This window comes from Malaclemys terrapin, chromosome 8 (assembly GCF_027887155.1).
Source record: "Malaclemys terrapin pileata isolate rMalTer1 chromosome 8, rMalTer1.hap1, whole genome shotgun sequence".
Lineage (NCBI taxonomy): Eukaryota > Metazoa > Chordata > Testudines > Emydidae > Malaclemys > Malaclemys terrapin.
In genome coordinates this window covers 85,619,177-85,638,949 of record NC_071512.1, presented here as the reverse complement: position 1 = coordinate 85,638,949, position 19,773 = coordinate 85,619,177, and the positions used below count along the sequence as shown (strand labels likewise).

At 40.9% G+C, this 19,773-nt stretch overlaps 1 protein-coding gene across 8 annotated transcripts in view; it reads left to right on the top strand.

Annotated features, from left to right (window-relative positions):
- The window catches only part of MIGA1 (mitoguardin 1), a 45,584-nt gene that overhangs the window by 14,493 nt on the left and 11,318 nt on the right, over nucleotides 1-19,773 (top strand). For all 8 annotated transcript variants that reach the window (XM_054037692.1, XM_054037689.1, XM_054037691.1 and 5 more), the window contains one exon: nucleotides 14,982-15,082. In XM_054037692.1, coding sequence (XP_053893667.1) covers nucleotides 14,982-15,082 — 101 coding nt within the window. The remainder of the gene's footprint in view (nucleotides 1-14,981; nucleotides 15,083-19,773) is intronic.

Below are 19,773 nucleotides of genomic sequence, written 5' to 3'. Positions count from 1 at the left end.
CCATAAAATTGTCTTATGGATTACCTCCCCTTCCATTTGTGATCACATAACAACCCTGTGGTAACTACAAGAACTGGAGCAATATTAGGAGTGTTTCTATTTTAGCTGTCTTTTTTCTTTTTAAGGGAGAAAGTTAATCCCACACTCTTGCTCATCACTTTACCTGTCCTGTTCCCTTTCTTTCCTGCACATGCATTAGTGTTAATTTCAAAAATTATCAGACACGAAAAAAAATTTTAAATAAAAGATTCAGAGGGGTTAACTCCCCTGCCCACTTCCAGTGTGTGCCCAACACCTACAACAGCATTGCAAACATTTTTAAGGTTCCATCATCTCTTCTCCTTCCCAGGCTTAATGTTGGAGCAAAGAAGATGGGAGGACAGGAAAGCAGATAGCAGACTGACCCGTTTTTCACAAGTAGGGGAGGAGTTAGCAGAAAAAGCATAGCAGCTCTGCTGTTGCTCTCCCTCCCTGTGAAAAAGGTACTGACTGCTGCTGCTTTCCCCTCTTTTCCCAAAATTTTGTGTCTGCTCCTGAGGGGAAGAACTCTGCTGCCTCCTGTAGTAGCCATGATTGGGTGCTCTTCCCCAGAAGGTAGGAAAGGCTATAAAAATTCAGTTTAGGCTTCAAATTGGCATACAGTCTCCTGGATGGGGTCCATGGGAGGAGGGGGGGTGAGAGAGAGAGATAATTACACATGCAAAAACTAGGTTAAAAGAACATTATTAAGGTTGCAAAATCCAACACTCATAACCTTAATTCTGCCATTTCCTAATTTATCTTTGGAACCTTAATTTGGCCCTGTTTTGGATATGCACTGTGATAAATCTTTAATTACATGAGCCCATATTATATTTTTCCACAAGTCCCCTGCCTCATTCAGTACACAGAATGGATGGTGCTCAATGAGCAGCTATTTGGTATTTTGTGTTACTTGCATAGTTCAGTGTGTGGCCCCAGAATTTATTTAGTCCCATTATTCAAACCCTGTTCTAAAGGCAGTATTATTAATTTCCTCATGGGCTTTTCTATGGTTCTCATCGCTAATATCCGAGTGCTTCACAAATACTAATTAATCTTCACAATACCCCTATGAGGTGAGAGGATGGTATTATCCCCGTATTACGGATGGAGCTTTGAGATACAGAGATTATGGTCAGAAGTATCCACTAATGTTGGGTGCCCAATTTGAGATACTTCAAGAGTACTTAGGGTTGTAAAGCACTTTATATATTTAGGCCTGGCTTCCATAGACTTCAGTTGCAGCTGCAAGAGCCCAGTGTTTCTGCAAATTAGACCCCAGCATCTCAAGTCAGACACTCAGAAAATGAAGAACATATAATTAGTGAAAAGCTTGTGACATGCCTAGCATCATGTAGGAACTCTGTGCCTAGGGCAAGGATAGAATCCATTTCTCCAGGGCAGCATTAAACTGTCTTAAGTAGGAGACTGTCCTTTTTCTTCCTTCAGTCCCCTGCCTCATTCACTATACACCTTCCAATTTCTGTAACAAATGAAGCAGGAGTCTCACAGAGCAGCCTCAACCCTGATTTATCCCCGAGGCACGTCCGTCCTGTGCACTGAATGAGGCAGAGGTCCTGTGGAGGAAAAAGTAGTATGTGATCATATAATGAAAAACTATATCCTAATGCAAGTGCACAAGAGGGCGAAACTGAGGTTGCACAGGCAACCTAAATTCTGGCATTTCCTAACATTTGAGTGTTTGACTTTGCAGCCTTAACATTCTTAACATAATTTTTTTGCGTGTGTGCAGATTCCTAGGCTTTCTAAAAAGCCAACTGACAAAAACTATTTTGTCACGTGGCAGGGTGGATCCTTTAGAACCAACATACAGACCTCTGCCACTTGAGCTGGTAGAGCAACTAAGGTCACTAGGGTGACCAGACAGCAAGTGTGAAAAATGGGGATGGGACTGGGGGGTAATAGGAGCCTGTATAAGAAAAAGACCCAAAAATCGGGACTGTCCCTATAAAATCGGGACATCTGGTCACCCTAAAGAGCATTAATAGGCTATTATCCTTGGATAGACTAGTATTAGATAGGAATGAGAGAGAGCCTTTGCCAGAGGACTTTTCACAGATGTTTGCTGACAAAGGAATGATGAGACTCAGGAAATTTTAGGTTCCATTCGAGGCTCTGAAGGGGAATGTGCTGTACTAGGCACAGAGTCTTCTGCCCTGTCCCTTCCAACCTGTCTTATTGCCATTCTCTTCACCAAGCCATTTCACTTTGGGCTCCTTAGGCTTCTTGTCTCAGTGTCATCCCATCTTCCCTCTTGCCCCTTTCTCATTTCCCGTTCTCCATCGGATCATAGTCCCTGTTTTGATCCCTGGGCTCCTAGTCAAATCAGGTTTCCTATTCTCTTTGCCCAGCCAGTTATCAGTTCTTCGCCTGTATCCTGGCTCCTCCTCAGATGTCTCCCCTCACCCTAGTAGTTCCCACCCAGTCCCAGTCTCCCCCTACCCAGGTCCCAGTCTAATGCCCAACCAGTCCTACCCCCCTTTCCTTTCCCCTTCTCTTCCCTCCTCCCTCCAAAAAAACCCTGTCTCTTCTCCCCTTTGCATTTGAATCAGGCAGCTTCCTCTCTCCTTCCTGGGCATCAGCTAGGGGGCACAAAAAGTAGAGGAAATGCTGTCCCCCTGTTCTCAGGACCCAGCCCTGGCCCAGGCCACAGCAGCTCAGAGCTGCCATTGCAGGGAAAATCCTGCCCAGCCGTGAGCTGAAGCATGCCAGTGTGGATGGAACCTTAGGAGATTTTTCTCTGTCAACCCTATTAAGTTTGATCATGTGTGAACTGTAGTTATTTCAAAGGCTTATAACTTTGCCAAATTTGGGGGGGATTTTCACAGCGATGGACAAAGATATGTCCCTGACTCAAAGGCCTCCTGATCTAAAATGGGTAATTGCCAATTACTTAATGCAAAACAAATCTTACATTTGTTAGCTTTAACTTTGAACATCGCCAGGGGGCAGTACTTTTCATCTGTTAACCCTGCTGATATTCTATAACCACTAAATATAGCTCTTAGTAACATGGGAGTTTAAATTTAGGTCAAAGTTAGCTTTCTGGCATGTTTTTTTACACCTGTTACCGTAACTCATAAAGCAGAAAGGGGTGTGGATGTTACATTTCGAGGCCTGAAATCAGTCATATAAATTTCCTTTGGCACAAGGTTCCCATGCATATCAGCTGTTGGGTCAATTTACTTGTAACTTCTTTCCTTCAAACTCAAGTTTTAAACATTGATTACAAAGTAGTAATTTTCTAAGGGCTGAGTTAATATGGTATCTTTTAATCTGTTTAATTATAGCTGTGATTAAACACATTTAAAAGACTTCATTTCTAAGACAGACTTTTTAAAAATTGATGTTCCATTGTTTGTGTCAAATTCATTAATTGTTTACTAAGTGTCTGTTCCAAGTAACTGTATTTTTTTCAAATGTTCATTCTGTAGCTCCCTTGAGGGAGAGTTTGTCAGTTTAATATGATTGTCAAAAGAATGTCAATTTATTATGAATTTTATTTATGCTGGGAAAACAACCAATAAAGCATTTTGATAGGTAGTGCCGGCTAGCCATGTTGTTGCTATGATTTTTTTGTTGGTATCTTAAATTCATGGTCTGAACAGCCAGTTTTAACTTGAGAAGAATGTTTCAGTCTCTCCAGTCAAACTAAAAAATATTGTTTCAGAAAAGTTATGGCATTTCTTGTGGAGTAACCTGACAGGATTTATTATGGCAAATATTTTTGTTCAAGATTTTCTTTACATATAGAAGACAAAATCATTATCTGCTGTAACTTATTTTGATGTTGGATATGGCTAGTCACTGTACCGTATAGTCTGATATTTAAAGATATTAAATAGAATGACATGATGATTGGATCCAATTTTCTCAAGTTAATTTTTGTTGTAGCTTTTTGGGGAATGTTCAGGAAGGGGTAGAACAGAATGGAGAAGGTTAGAGACTGACAGACACTAATTCCTGTCTTCTCCCTTGTCAGGGAATCTGACCTCAATAAACCTTGTGAGAGAAATCTATGGGTGCACTTAACTTCCACTTGGTTTTATACTTGCAACCTTATTATAAAAATTGCCCCAAGCCAGGACAAAGGGCCTGATCTGCCTATCATAGAGGTCAGTGGGAGTCAGATCAGACCTTAAATGCACAATCTTCCTGTAAAGTGTTATGAATGTGATGTGTGAATCTTCCCTGATGTGAATGTATAATACGGAACCTTGTATGGAATGATTTAAACCAGCAGTTCTCAAACTGTGGGTTGGGACCCCTAAGTGGGTCGCAACCCCATTTTAATGGGGACACCAGGGCTGGCAAAAAAACTTGCTGGGGCTGAAGTCCGAGCCCTACTCCTCAGGGCCGAATCCTGAGGGCATCAGTCCAGGGTGGCAGGGCTCAGGTTTCAGGCCCCCCACCTGGGGCTGAAACCCTTGGGATTCTGCTTTGGCTCTCTGCCCTAGGTGATGGGGCTTTTTGGCTTTGGCCCCCATGCGGGGCAGTGAGGCTCGGGAAGGCTTAGGCTTCAGTTCCCCATCCTGGGGTCGTGTAGTAATTTTTCTTGTCAGAAGGGGGCCGCGATGCAATGAAGTTTGAGAACCTGTGATTTAAACTATTCATGGTTAGTAACCTTTTCTGATTCTTACCATTACTACTTAGCAGCAGTAGCCATAACATTGTAATTTATGTAAATAATTTTACCTTTTTTATCTATTTTTCCTGTATGTTTTTGTATAGGGGAAAAAGATTATGTACAATTTGTAAATTTTCTCATAATCCTTCAGTGCTTCATATATTGTTGGTGCTTTTAGAATCTATTTGTCAAAAGAATTAAATCTAAATAGTAGGGCTGTCAATCGCAGTTAACTCAAGCAATTAACTCAAAACAAATTAATTAAATTAAAAAAATCACTATCACAGTTTTAATTGCACTGTTAAACAATAATAGACTACCAATTTAAATTTATTATAAATATTTTTGGATGCTTTCTACATTTTCAAATATATTGATTTCAATTACAACATAGAATACCAGGTGCACAGTGCTCACTTAATATTATTATTGATTACAAATATTAGACTGTAAAAAAGAGAAACAAAAGAAATAGTATTTTTCAGTTCACCTCAGGCAAATATTGTAGTGCAATCTCTTTATCATAAAAGTGCAATTTACAATTGTACAAGTCCACTCAGTCCTATTTCTTGTTCAGCCAATCACTAAAACAAACAAGTTTGTTTACATTTACGGGAGATAATGCTGCCCGCTTCTTATTTACAATGTCACCTGAAAGTGAGAACAGGTGTTCACATGGCACTGCTGTAGCTTGCGTTACAAGGTATTTATGTGCCAGGTATGCTAAACCCTTGTATGCCACTTCATGCTTCGGCCACCATTCCAGAGGACATGCTTCCATGTTGATGGCACTCGTTTTCTTTTTTAAAAAGCATTATTAAATTTGTGACACAATTCTCCCCCAAGGAGTTCAATGTCTCCTGCTCTGTGGTTTTAGCCACATTCTGACATATATGTTGTGTTATGGGAGTCTTGGATGACGACCTAGCATATGTTGTTCAATTTAAGAACACTTTCCTTGCAGATTTGACAAAACGCAAAGAAGGTACCAATGTGAGATTTCTAAAGATAGCTACATCATCCTCTTTACAAAGACATAATGATCTCAAAAAAGCTATTACTTCTAAAATAGTAATATATATAGTTGAGCTTGCTTAAATGTTTCCATTCTAAAGGGCTTCTTTCTTTACTTTCTTTACTTATAACTTTCTCAAACTTTCACTTTTCAAGCTTTTCTAATCTCTGCTCGGGGCGAATTTGTCATTCTGGAAAGTCAGAATAAAAACATGTTATATGTTAAGAACAAAGACAACAGAGGGGGTAAAAGCTGTCATTAAATATATATATTATAGGCGCAAAATATTTAGCTATTTATTGCGTGTGAGAAGAAAGCTGAAATGCAGCACAAATTGTTTGTGGTTCGGTTATGTCTATTTCAGTGGTCTGGGATTAATCCATTTTGATTTGATCAGATTGCAAGTTATTTAATGCACTTTTTGCCTGTGCATTCATTTGTTTAATAAGTTAAATAAAAATTTCACAACATTGTTGTAGCCCTGTATGCTTGCTTAATTAAGATGACAGGAATTTTTGCTGGGGCAAAAAAAATTTTAACCCTGTCATTCAGTGCACAAGTGTAGATGGAATGAAGTAGGGTGCTAGAGAAAGAACCCTCCTTCATTCAATACATGTGTTGGAGAGGCTTGCCTCACTCCCTATTATTCTTGTGAGAAAGTGCAATGCATTCAGGCCCCAATTCAGCAAACTACTTGAGCATGTTTAAGTATTTTTCAGAACTGAGTATACATACGTGCTTAAAATAGATTTGTTTGCCAAGTGATGTAATCTACCCTCTTGGTTATGATGGACAGTGTATCTTTCGTTAAATGGGAAATAAACCAAATATATTCCCTTGGCCCTCACTACTTACTTCAGGAAGTTGTATGCCACTGTGATATAAGATTTAGCGGTGGCAAAGGGTTTTTGCAAACGCTTCTCTCCTTATTTTAAAATATTGCTAGTACATTGCTGGCTGGAGCCCATGCCTCAATGAGTGAGCATATTCTGTGGGGCTGTGCTCTTGTATTCTCCAGCAATGAGTTAAAAATTCTTGGATGTTAATCTACCTCTCTTCCTTTTTCAAAAGATAAAAATCCCAGGACATTCTGCTTTAAAAAAGCTTTCAAAGTACTGAGTAGTTACTAGCAGGTTCTTGTCATTACTATGCCTCTATGTTACTGATTTCCCCTCCTTGTCTGCTTATCTACCTGGGGCAGCACAGCAGAGCTCCAGGAAGGTGGCAGAGAGCTGCTTAACACAGGAACAATAGGTAGTCCAGATTAATACCCGGATTCAGTAAGGTACTTATGCAAGTGCATAACTTTAATCATGAGAATAGTCCCATTACATGCTTAGTACCTTGCCTTAGGGATGAGAAGACCTTTGAACTTCAAGCCTGGTGAGAAGGATTCACTACCTAAAATCTCGGGCCTCCCTTGTGGGAGAGTGAGACTGGGAACTGGAGGAGGATGGGAGTTAACCCTAGGGGGGAAATTAAGTTTCTCTGAGAGGAAGCCCTGTAATTAATCTTCCTCCCTCTTCCCCTCCAAAACTACTTTTTTAGAGAGCTCTGTATCTCAATACATTAATTAACGTGCTATCAGACTGAATTTGAGTGGACAGATAACTTCATAATTGCTGAGAAACAGCTCTGCACAAAAGTAGAGGAGGGACTGGATTCCAAAGCCTGTTTTTAAATATGAAAAGAACAGCTAAGAAAAGGCAGTGACATCTGAATCAGACGATTATGTAGTATCTGGAAGTTATCATGGCACTCTGTTATAAAATTCCCAATTGACAGCCTAGATTTTTTTTGAAAAGTATTCCTGGAATCCAAAGTAGAGTTTGCTGTGGCCAAAAGAGATTTGATGATTTCTAGGCTACAGGAAAACAGAATGCAGAGAAGGAAGGAAGAAACAAGAATAAGCTATGTTGACAATTTATTTGAATTAACTGTGAAGGAATTAGACAAACACAGATGCCAAATCTCTGCTTTATTTAATCAAATCAAATTTAAGTATAGAAGCCAAATGATACATGAATTATTAGGCTTCAAAACAAATGGGATGGCCAAAAGCCAGTCAAATTCTTCAGTAGATGTACTGGAATTTTTGGATTGGGATTTAAGAACATTAGTCTAAAATCAGACAGGATCCACTGATTGTTGGCTTCAGGGCCTAGCAGAGAAAAAAGCAGCACATGGACATTGTCTACCTACATAAATGTTTTAAATGTGACTTAAAGCTTGTGAAGGGAACAGGATCTTTTATGAAATAAAAACATGTTGGCAATTTGAAAGCAGGACTAAGAATTCACTCACTGGTATTGGGAGGCAACTCAGAATAAGAAGTTATTTTATGATGTACTTCCTCTTGGAGTGCAAGAATATGTTGGACAGCAACTAATTTAGAGGTTTAGTATAGCTTAATTTGGGTTTACCAGTGTTAAATTCCAAATTTGATTGTGTGATGACAGAGTAGCAAAGTGGAATGTTAATGGCACTAAACAAACAAACGCAAAGCATTTACCGTGTTGCCTGAGCTCAACAAATGAGTAAGATGCTGTTATTCCAAGAACTATTCCTGTTTGTAATATGTTTTAATAGCTCCACTACTCACTCTTCCATACATTTAAAATTGTGCAGGAGGCAAAGGAAAGGTATAATCGTCTAAATTCTGCCGTTGAGCTTCTTCACAGAAGTTCAGCATGATTAACTTCGAGACAGTATAGTACAAAGAATTTTTATTATTCAGAGATTATGGCACTGAACACATACAAGACTAACTTCTGGACATTAATTTACTATGCAAACATAAGAGAAAATATCACAAATATTGGTTACACATAAGTATACCATAAGAGCAAGTAGCCTTATTGAGAGTCATTGGTAGAAACTTATAACGTGCAGATGTGAACAAACAAATGTAATTTTCAAAACAATCGAAGGAAAAGTGAGACCCTAAAAGGCCTCATTGTGTATGGACCACAAATTACCAGGGGAGAGCGGGGGGGGGGGGGGGTCCCAGCCCTCAGCCCCCTCTCCCCCCGCCCACCGCTCTCCCCTGCGGGGGCAGAAGCTTGGTCCTGTGGCAGCCAAGCTTTCCCCTTCCCCTGCTTCTTCCCCCAGCATGGTGCTTTCCTGCCCCTCTTCTTCTCCTTCCCTGCGCCGATCAGCTGATGGCCCTTGGGAGGGGGAGCGGAGCAGAGCCGAGCCGCAGCGTGCTCCCTGCTCCGTAGAGGAGGCAGAGAAGAGGTAGGGACGGAGCCTTGGGGAAGGGGGTGGAACAGGGCGTAGCCCTTCCAGCCCCCTGCCATGAGCTGCTCAGGGCAGGGGGCTGGGAGCACCCCCACGAGCCGAGCACCCCAGCCCTCTGCCCTGAACTCCCCCCACACCTCCCAGCCCTCTGCCCTGAACTCCCCCACACCCAGCCTTCTGCCCTGCACCTCCATACACACCCCAGCCCTCTGCCCTGACCCCTGAACTCCTCCCCAAACCAAGCCTTCTGCCCTGCACCCCCACACACACCCAGCCCTCTGCCCTGAACCCCGCCCCCGCCCCCAAGTCTGGGGTCCCGGCTGCCGGCCCCTTGCAAGCCGGTGTCCCGGCCACAGGCCCTGCTCAGCCCGCTGCCGGCCTAGGTGAACAGAACCCCAGGCTGGAAGTGGGCTGAGCAGGCTGGCGGTGTAAGATCAGCATTTTAATTTAATTTTAAATGAAGATTCTTAAACATTTTGAAAACCTTGATTACTTTACATACAACAATAGTTTAGTTATATAATATAGACTTACAGAGAGAGACCGTCTAAAAAATGTTAAAATGTACTACCGGCATGTGAAACCTTAAATTAAAGTGTATAAATGAAGACTCGGCACACCACTTCTGAAAGGTTGCCTACTCCCTTAGGGAGTCTCACAACAAATTTTTTGGTGGCCTCAGAGTGTCACCAAATAAAAATAATGTACATCTGTCTCTAATCCAGGGGTCGGCAACCTTTCAGAAAAGGCCAGGAAAGTGGGGGATTCACTGGCTCCCTGCATCTCCAGCGTTTGTATCTCCGGAGGGATGCAGGGCCGAACCCCTGCTGGCGGCCCTGGGAGAGGGGCAACTGCTTTGCCTGCCTCCCCCAAATCACAGCCCAGGAGGCTGTGGCCGCAAGAAAAGCCCCTGGTGGCTGCATGTGGTCACGGTGGCCGCATTTGAGAAATGCACTATTACAGTGGCACAGCTTCAGTGCTGCAGCTGCACTGCTATGGCGATGTAAGTGTAGCCACTCACTACAGCGAGGGGAGGGATTCTCCTGTCACTATAGTTAATCCACCTCCCCGAGAGTTGGATTCTTCTCTCAACCTACTGCCATCTACACCGGGGTTAAGTTGGCTTAACTTTTTAGTGTTAGACCTAGCCTGATCCTTATTTACACAAAGGCTGCTTTACCCAGATCTTTGTGTAAATGAGAATCGGGCCCTATCTAGGTGTTTCTGTTGAAGGGATCAGCTGTGAAATGGATAATGTTAACACTTGCAATGTCAGCAGAGGTTTCAGAGTTCACCTCACGGAGGTGAATGTGGCAGTTCACATCTCTTAGACCAATTGTAACAGTCTGTCTGCAGACTCAGGAAGAACTGGAAGATAATACTGACTTGGCTTGCAGTTAGCTTGTGATTTAGAGCAGTAGTTCTCAACCTTTCCAGACTACTATACCCCTTTCAGGAGTCTGATTTGTCTTGCGTACCCCAAATTTCACCTCACTTAAAAACGACTTGCATACAAAATCTAAATATACAAATGTCACAGCACACTATTACTGAAAAATTGCTTACTTTCTCATTTTTACCATATAATTATAAAATAAATTGATTGGAATATAAATATTGTACTTACATTTCAGTGTATAGTATATAGAGCAGTATAAACAAGTCATTATCTGCATGAAATTTTAGTTTCTACTGACTTCGCTATTATTTTTTATGTAACTACTTGTAAAACTTGGCAGATACCTAGATGAGTTGATGTACCCGTGGAAGACCTCTATGTACTCCCAGAGGTACCCGTACCTCTGGTTGAGAACCACTGATTTAGAGGTTTTCTTTACAACCATGAGGGATAGAAACAATTTTTAAACTGAAAGTTTAGATTATGGAACACAGTTCTGTGGTAAGGATCAATTCTATGGAAAATTCTTCAGCCAAACTACATCTACATGCAGCCCTGCCTTTAACATCCGTATTACAGCTATAGCAGTTGCTTATGTGGAAAAGTAATAAAAAAAAGCATTTAATGTATTTTTAGAAGGGTATTAATGCAAATTATGAGCTAGAAATGAGGAGGCAGTATCGTTTTACCAGCCTGCTTTCTGTAGCCTTCCAGCTAGTGCTTTGCAGGCCACCAGTGATCTACAGTTGAGTCTGAGAACCGCTGGGCTTGTCTATCCTACCAAATTTTGTTGACAAAACGTATGTCGATACCCAAAAGTTGACAAAACAAATATCGCGAAAGGGTGTTCACGCTTGCTCCCTCTGTCGACAGATCATGTCCACATTGGGGACACCATCATCGACAGGGTGAGCAATGCACCGTGGGTATGTATCCCATAATGCAGTGTTGTGGGAAGGAAGAGCTGATCGGTGCGCATCTTGGGATTCTCTCCAAGTTCTCCCACAGCCCCCTCAACTGCCAAGAGCAGCATCATGAGTAGCTCTGTGAGCTCTCTGTGCTGAAGCATGGCAAAGCAGCACAGCAGTCTGCCTGCTGCTGTGTTCCTAGCGCAGGGCAGAACAGGAGCATTCCAATGATTTGCCCTTTGTTTGCTCCCCAAACGGAGCAGCACACAGATACTTCTCTGAGCTTTGAAAGGGGAGGGGCGCATGCCTGTAGGGCAGCAGAGATCAAAACACTGAGCAGAGCAACCAGGGCAGACGTGGGATACTGGCGGAAGCCAGTTCTGTCGACAAAACAATCAGCAGTGTCTACACTGGCTCTTTGTTGACAATAAAGGGAGGGGAAAGACAAGTTTTTTTGTCGCCAAAACTGGGCGTTTTTCGTGACAGAAGTCCCATTGTAGTGTGTATGCTCTTGCTGTTTTGTCACCAAAAGGCAGTTTTTGGCGACAAAACTTGCCAGTCTAGACAAGCCTTCTGCTGTCCCAGCTCTCCAATTTCCAGTACAATATATGATTGTTTCTTGATGCTTGGACAATCCACCTGGATGTTGTAATGGTTTTGTTTTCTTATCTTTAAGAAGTGATAGGCTAGCAGAGAGAGAAAACACACAATTGAAAACAATTAGAGTATCTGACAATCAGTGCTTTAATATGTGTGTGACACTATGCCCCATGTTCTTCATAGAGGTATTGTTGTGATATGAATATAGCATGACTAAGTTGTATTTTATGCAAGATGGGTCATGTGAGGCATCATTGGAAAGGTTATGATTTACTGAATATGATTTTCCTATTTGTGTGCTTGTATCATTTTTGTATCTAAAGTTAGCAATATGGACTATGTATCTATTGCAAAAGTGTTTGCACCTGTGGAATGCCCACCAGACCAAATGCAATCAGGCTGGCTGGTTAGTCAAGGGGCCATTAAGGAGAACAATAGGACTTTGAAGATGCTAATCTCTCTCCTTTCTGAGACACTTCCTGGGATGCTGCTTTGACACTGCAGGGTCATATGATCATGTCACCTGGTACTGGACCCCATCTTGGCCTGCTAGTATTTTTCCACTAATAGGGAGTGGGGATCAAACTGGGAAACAAAGGATTCCTGCCATATGTAAATCCTATTTAAGGCAGGATAGTGAGTTAATCTAGGTCGGTTCCTTCACTGAATCCCAGCCCAAGATGACTTCTGAAAACACCTAAGACTCATCTGGGGAAGAAAGCACTGGACCCAGGCAAGAAGGTGTCTGGCCTGTGAAAGGAATATCTGGATTCTAAGCTGCAAGTAAGAAGGGTTTGTCTACAAGAAACTCTGCAACCTGCTTAAAACAACATTTAGGGTGAGAAATTACTACTTGTTGCCAGTTTCTTTAGTGTATTATGCTTAGTTTGCGTGTTTGCTCAGTAATATGCTTTGATCTGTTTGCTATCCCTTATAGTCACTTAAAATCTATCCTATGCAGTTAATAAGCTTGTGTTTGTTTTCTATAAACCAGTTCATGCAATTCATAACTGAGGGGCAGAAAGCTGTGCATATCTTCCGCCACATTGAGGAAAGGAGCGAATTTCATGAGCTTAACCTGTACAGTTTTCTGTGCAGGACAATACACTTTGGGATTTACACTTGTGTATTACACAGGGGGTGTGCACGTGAGTGCTGGACAATTCCCAGGCTGAAGTTTTCCCACTCACAGGTGATCTCAGTGTCCGTGTCTTTCTGCAGCTGGGTGTGGCCCTACCTGTGTGTGTGCTGGAGGAGGCTTGAGGGCCTGGCTCAGCAGGACAGGGTGAGGGAACCCAGGCTGGTGGAACAGGCAGGCTCAGTGGTACCCCAGTACATCAAGTGGCACCCCAGGCGGGGGAACCTGTCACAATGTATAATAGTGAAACTATGATGTAAAGATGGATTCAGTCTGATTGACTGAATGCAGTATAGCAATATCTAAGAAAGCTTTTGTCCAGACTTTTTATATATTTTCCTTGGGTCTTCTCAAAGACAGATATTTAGTTTGATATTGTTAATTTATTGATATCTAGTGCATAATTGTTGAGCTGCCATTCTAAATATATAACAATTACTGAAATGATCATGTGGATTGTAGCATTTCAACTGATGAGTAAACCATTCCAGTAAAACTGGCATGCAGCCACTTTGCTGTATAATAGTGTTTTTTATAAAGTATAACCATAGTAACTGATCTGGATGACATTGGGTAGCTGGTTGTTGCTGACTGCTGGAAATAAAACAGACTTTTTAGCAACACATGTGTAATGTTTGAAGGTAAAGTAATCCAAGATAAATGCCTGTGCTCTGTTGAGAATGCAGTATGAAGTACATCAAGCCAAGATTTGACTTAATGACTTATGAATCTAATCCTTCTGTGAAAGTGCTTCTGCATGATGAAAACAAAACCATATACGCTGGCAGTGTGTGCAGCAATTGTTGAAATCTGAAAAAAGTTAAATGCAAATTGAAAGGATTTGCATTGCAGATTAATAGAATGTGATGTTAGTGGAAAATATAGGCTTTGTTGAAGGTTTTAAAAATCATAATGCTGCTAGAAATTTTTCTGGATGTGTTTATTTCACTGAAGAGGGTTGGGGGAGATAGGAGAGGTGGGTGAAGGTTTAAATTTTCCCTTGCAGTTCCCTTTTAAGAGAATGATAACCAGAAAAGAAATTGATTTTACTCTGGTTACTGTCCAAGCTGAGTGAAATGGAAAAACTACAGAATTGGGATAATTTAAAAAACAAAACCAACCAACACCCCCCTCCCCCCCGCCAACTGGTTTAACTAGAATTATAGTTTTCTTTTTCTTTCTTCCTTTTTTAAATGATCAGTACAACTGAGATCACACTGAATATTGGTCACGTTATAAAAAAATTGTGAAGGATATGTATATTTAAAATATTACAAAAATGAATGGAAATAAAAACCTGAAGCAATAAGATGCATTAAGTATTTCTAGGATTCTTTATATTTTGAAGCTCACAGGATGCACCTCATTAGGTGTTTTAAAAGTTGTTAAAATTAACTTACTTTTTAAAAAAACCTATACCACACATAACATGTCCTGATTATTAAAAAAAAAAAAAAAAAAAAAAAAAAAAGTTGTTTGACATTTTGTAAGGTTTAAAGTCTTAGTTGATTATTTAAATTGGTTTAGTGAAGTAGTAGATGTTTGAGGAGAGAAAAAGAGCCTGAGAGGACAAAACCCATAAAGCATCTTTGGCTCTTTCTTGCTGTTTTTTTCCATTGGAAGTCTCGTATATGGCAAAAGAAGCTGGTGTGTATAAAGCTACCCTGCGAATAAAAACTGGGAAAAAAACCAAAACCCAAATATTGTGTGTGTTGGGGAGAAGAGTAAGGGTTTGATTTGGTAACTTTTTACTCTTCCAGCTGTATGCTGTAGCTTTCTAGGTACCTCAACAAAATAAATGTGATACTAAAACTGCAAAGTTTTCAATGCATTCATTATATCAAAATTTGCTTAAACAACTTTTACATATAAGATGTATGACATCTTATTGTTACAAAGTTAAAAGGAAGGCCTTCTTAAAAAATGCCATTTAAATTCAAGACTTGTAACTAAATCAATAGACTGTCAAAGAAAATGACAAACTGGTAAATTGATTTATTTTCATTTTTAAGATAAAGATACCGATATAACTGTGAAGGATAACACACAAGATTTCTGTCTGCGAGATACACTGAGCATTGCATCAACAGACTCCTTTGTTTCAGCAGCTGAGGTAAGAGTCGGAAGGATTTCTTCTTTAACCATACTAGAATCTTTCTTTCATGAAAAATAAATAGATTACTAATGTTTTTCATTTCTTACTGTAAATTAAAAGCTACTAATTTTTGTGGGGGAAATAAATTGCATCTTACATGAAAAAAGCTTCCCTTTGCAGACAACTTCCTAGTACTTTTTTTTTTTTTTTTTTTTACGTTGGACCAATGGAGTCACAATCACACTAATTCCTGTCCTCTTTGTTTTGCTTTCAAAACTGTCATTTTAGTGCTTTTTTTGGTCACCTGGTGGCACATTCCATGAGTTATCCATCCTTCTAAAAATGAATTGCTAACGAGTGTAAACAACCATCCTTCTGGGTATCCGAGCTGGATATCTATGAACACCTATAATGGTTCTGATTACTGAGGAAGCAAAATTAGATGGGATGGTACCAACCATCTAAATAACTGTATTATTTTCCCCCTGCCACCTACCCATAATCTAAAGATTTTTGGGGAAGATGCTTCCCTTGTGAAGTGAATTATCTGAAATGGATTGCAATTAAACTCTTGATCATATGAAACCGTCCAAAATTCCCTGAGTTTGAAAGCTCAAAGTAACTTGCAGTCTATGACGAAAAGTAATTTCTAACAAGGAATATATCTCCTGTGACTAGTTGCCCTTTCCTGTAATTTGGAGAAGACTATCCAAGGTCCCTTCAGATGAGTGAGTGCTGTCAATTCAAGAGGATACAGAAAAAATGAGAGAGCCTCCCATTGTTTACATGAGCTTTCCTACTATTTAAGCAGATATGCAGAGAGAATGCAGTCTGTTATCTTGTGTCTGGTTGGTAACAGGTAGGGGACACAGTCTTTCAGTAAGAGAGATTGATATGTTTTGTGGGGGAGATTCTTCCTATCCAGAGCCTAAAGTGACTGTCTTCTTAAGAAACACGGTTATAACTGGCAAGAACAATAGCCGTGGCCTGTTGGGGCTTTCTAAATCGTCAAGGTGGTCTCACCATCTTGATATTCTAAAGCCATTAAAGGTATATCTGCACTTCAGCACAGTAGGTATATACACAAGCTAGTGCTGAACAGGCTAGCTCATTAAAAATAGCAGTGAAGATTCAGTGGCATGCGCTTGCCACTTGAATATGTATCCAGGGTGCCATGCAGGCTTGTATTTGAGAGAGTGATCTGTGCCACTGCCTGTGTTACTGTGGCTTCACTGCTGTTTTTAGTAAGCTAGATCAGGTATGCCTACCTGTATTACAGTCACACCTCCTGACTGCAGTGCAGACATACCCTTAGTACCAGTTCTGATTCCCTTCCTCCCAAAAGCACAGAAAATGGTGTAAGATGCTCTCTTCCTGTTCAGTTGTCGTGGCCACTTAGCAATCATACCCTAAACATCGTGACCCCTCCCAGTGACATTCATTTGGGGATCCTACTTGTTACTTCCCTAGGAATGAAATTTATGTTGGAAGAGGAAGTCCTTTGCCGCTTCCTTGATCTTCAGAAGTTCATAGGAAACTACAGATTTATCATTCAGAAGTGTATTGGGATATATTTTATTTCCCCACAGTTGTTTCTGTGGGAATAAACACCTTCAGGGCCTAGTTCTAGTTCAATCCAGGTTGAGTAGTCCCACAAATAAGGAATGCATACTAAAAACAAAAAATCAATAAAGGACTACCCACCATGAGTCAAATGGTGTCTGATTACCATTTATGAGCCTCCTTGCTGTGGAAACACATTTGAAGCCTGGTAAATGAGAAACATCTTCATATGAATACCCTAGAGAGGAAGGCCTTTGATGTTTAAAAGTGACTACAAAGTGTATAAACGGTGTTTTCAAACTTTCCTCCTCTACACCTCAACCTGCAAGAGGATTTTGATCGTCTTTAGAGGGTCTAGAACATCATAGCTGTAGGTTGAAACCTGAGCTGCAGTATTCCCAGTCCCTAACCATGGGGGAAGAGGATGTTCCATCTTTACTTCAGCCACAGTTGTCCAAGTTTTCATCGTCCCCAAAGTTGTCTAGTGCAAACCAGAGGTAACTCTGTGAGCTGAAGTTACTAGTGTTTTTGGAGGTGTTACTATTTTGGAGACATCTGACACAACTGGTGGGGGGGGGTGGTTTGAATTATCTTTCATACATCTTAAAAGCCTCACTTTACAATTAAAAAAAAAAATTTTTTTTCAGAGATTTAATAGTTCACCTTTCAGGCAACCCGGTTTTGGGAAACCAATCCTATTTGATGTGATGCCCCTGGCCTGGTTACATGTGGGGTTTGAACTCGAGACTTCTGGTTCTAAAAGTGTGAGCCACCACAGCTTGAGCTAAAGGATCTGGTTCGTTAACTTATTGGCAGTATCATACTCAAGTATCTTCATGTGGTCTAGTCATAAGAGAGGGGTGAAGAATTAAACAGTGTTAATGTGGGTTATCTAATTCACACGCACGCACGGACTTTTTAAAAAAGGATATATTTCCAAACTAGGCAACAAGGCAGCCATCTTTTCTGATGGGTGAACCTGCACTTGCTTCCAGTAGAAGCTTGTCCTGTCTCTGGGAGGAGAAACACTTTAAAAAAAACGGTGAGGCAGTCTGTTGTCCATATAGGAGAATTAACAATTACTTCTCAGTGTATTTCAGCTATTGGTAGAGAACTGTGATCACCGAGGAGTAGGTTGTATTCTTCATGGGGTTGGAATGAACCACAAGTTTCTACATTCTGCTCTGGGGTATGGAGTCTACTTATCCATTATTGTCTGTCGCTGTTGTACATCTTCCCTCTTGTTCCATTTCTTTGCAAGACAAACTGTTCTTTCATCTTGTTCTTTGATTTTAGTTAATTTTACTAATCATCCTGAATGATTTACTAATCATCCTGAGCATTCTCTTGTTAGTGGTTTGTAAGAGTCAGACAGTACTTTCTTAGGAATTTTTGGCAAAGCTATGAATACGTCTTTTAAAATCTTGGAGGTAGTGTGCCTCAGGGACTTACAAATTATGGAGTTAGTGATCCCTTTGGTGCTAGCATGAGAGGTTCTCTTTAAGAAACATTCCATGCTCTATATGTTGTTAATTCTGTCTGAGTTTCAACACTATAGTATCTGACCCTTTGTGGCAAGACTTACCTCCACTGTGTTAAAAATGGGGATGTGAAGGTTACATGTTAGAGCTTCAGTGTTTCTCACCTTTTGGATTCAGAGAGTGGTTTTGTGATGGAATTGTGGCAAATTCCCCCTTTCAAATTACTAGTCAAGTTTATTGTTCCTTTTGAAGCCCCTCAAGGTTTTATTTGGACCAGGAAATTATATTGGGAAACTTTTGCCCTTACCTTGTTTCTGAGAGAGAATTTGACTGACCATTCCTAGACATTAGGAACTTTTAAATTGTGTTATGGTGAGAAGGGGAAAGAAGAAATGGGCAGATGAGATGATATTGTTACAGATGTATTTTCAAAGATTATTCATTGGTACAGGCACCTTTTTCAAGTTAAAGTTAGAGCACATTCCCCTCTGGCTCAGATATCTTTGTAAGCTAAGAGAAGTCAGTCAGACATAGAAGAAATTTTCAAGCCAACTGCCTGATCCTACTTGCATTCCTTTGCCAGACATTATTTCTCAGAGACATTAACTTCCAGTGAAGCAGCTTTTGCACGCAGATGTCACGACAGTTGTACCCTTTTAATTTTCCTGTCCTAGTTAATTGCTGGTGGATTGACACTTAGTTTGAGTGGTAGATACAGCTAAAGAAATTTAACTACAAATTTTGTTTCTTGCTTTTAGACCCAGTAACCTGATTCCTGTTTACACTGTGTTGATTATAGAAACAGAATACATTATTTGGGAGGGTCCTGCTCTTCTTTATGCTTTAAAAGACTTTCTTGAAATCTACAACTGGAACGTATTTGAAGAAAGTACCATTTAATTTATTCCATGCAATCTGAGTGAGATCACATCCATAAATTCTAGACTCAATTAGAAATAAAAGTTCCGGAGGTGGGTGGACACTCATTAGGAATGGGGCTGGGGCTGAAGGTTGTGTAGAAGGTGAGTTCTGGAGCCACAGGCACTCTGACCCAGATCCTCAGCTATGTTACAGTGCTACTTAGACTTTTAAAAATATCTGTGCACTCCTCAAGTTTTAGGGGTTGCTTGGGAACAATTCAGTCTCAAGTAGGGGCTATGGTTGGCTAGAGTGGCCACCAAGGAGCCATTTTGGTAGCTGAGAATAGCCAGCAGTCCCCGGGCCATACTCCCTTCTCTGGCTCCCTTCCTGTGAGAGAGCCTGCTCTGTTCTGACAGGAATTCTCGAGGGGGGCAGGAAGTTACAGACCTTTTTGTTACCAGAGCAGGGTCTTGAATAGACCCTTTGGTTCTACTTGGCTTCCAAGAGCATTTTCTTTCTGGGACAAACAAGGCCCATAGGATGTGGTTTAACTAGGCTGCAACTTTATTAATTTAACTCATCTGGGAGCTATCCAGCAATATATTGCCCAGTGCAGATCATCCTTTCCTCCATATTCTGTTCCACCTGGTGGAGGACTGCTGTCCGTCCCCTTTTCCCCTCACCTCTCCACATCTTGTCCTAACCCATTGCTGGGATGCATCTGTCCTTGAGGGGCCGGGGAAAAAAGAGTTGTCTCTTCCCTGTGCCATACAGTAGGTACCCCAGCCCTGTTCCCCAGCTACT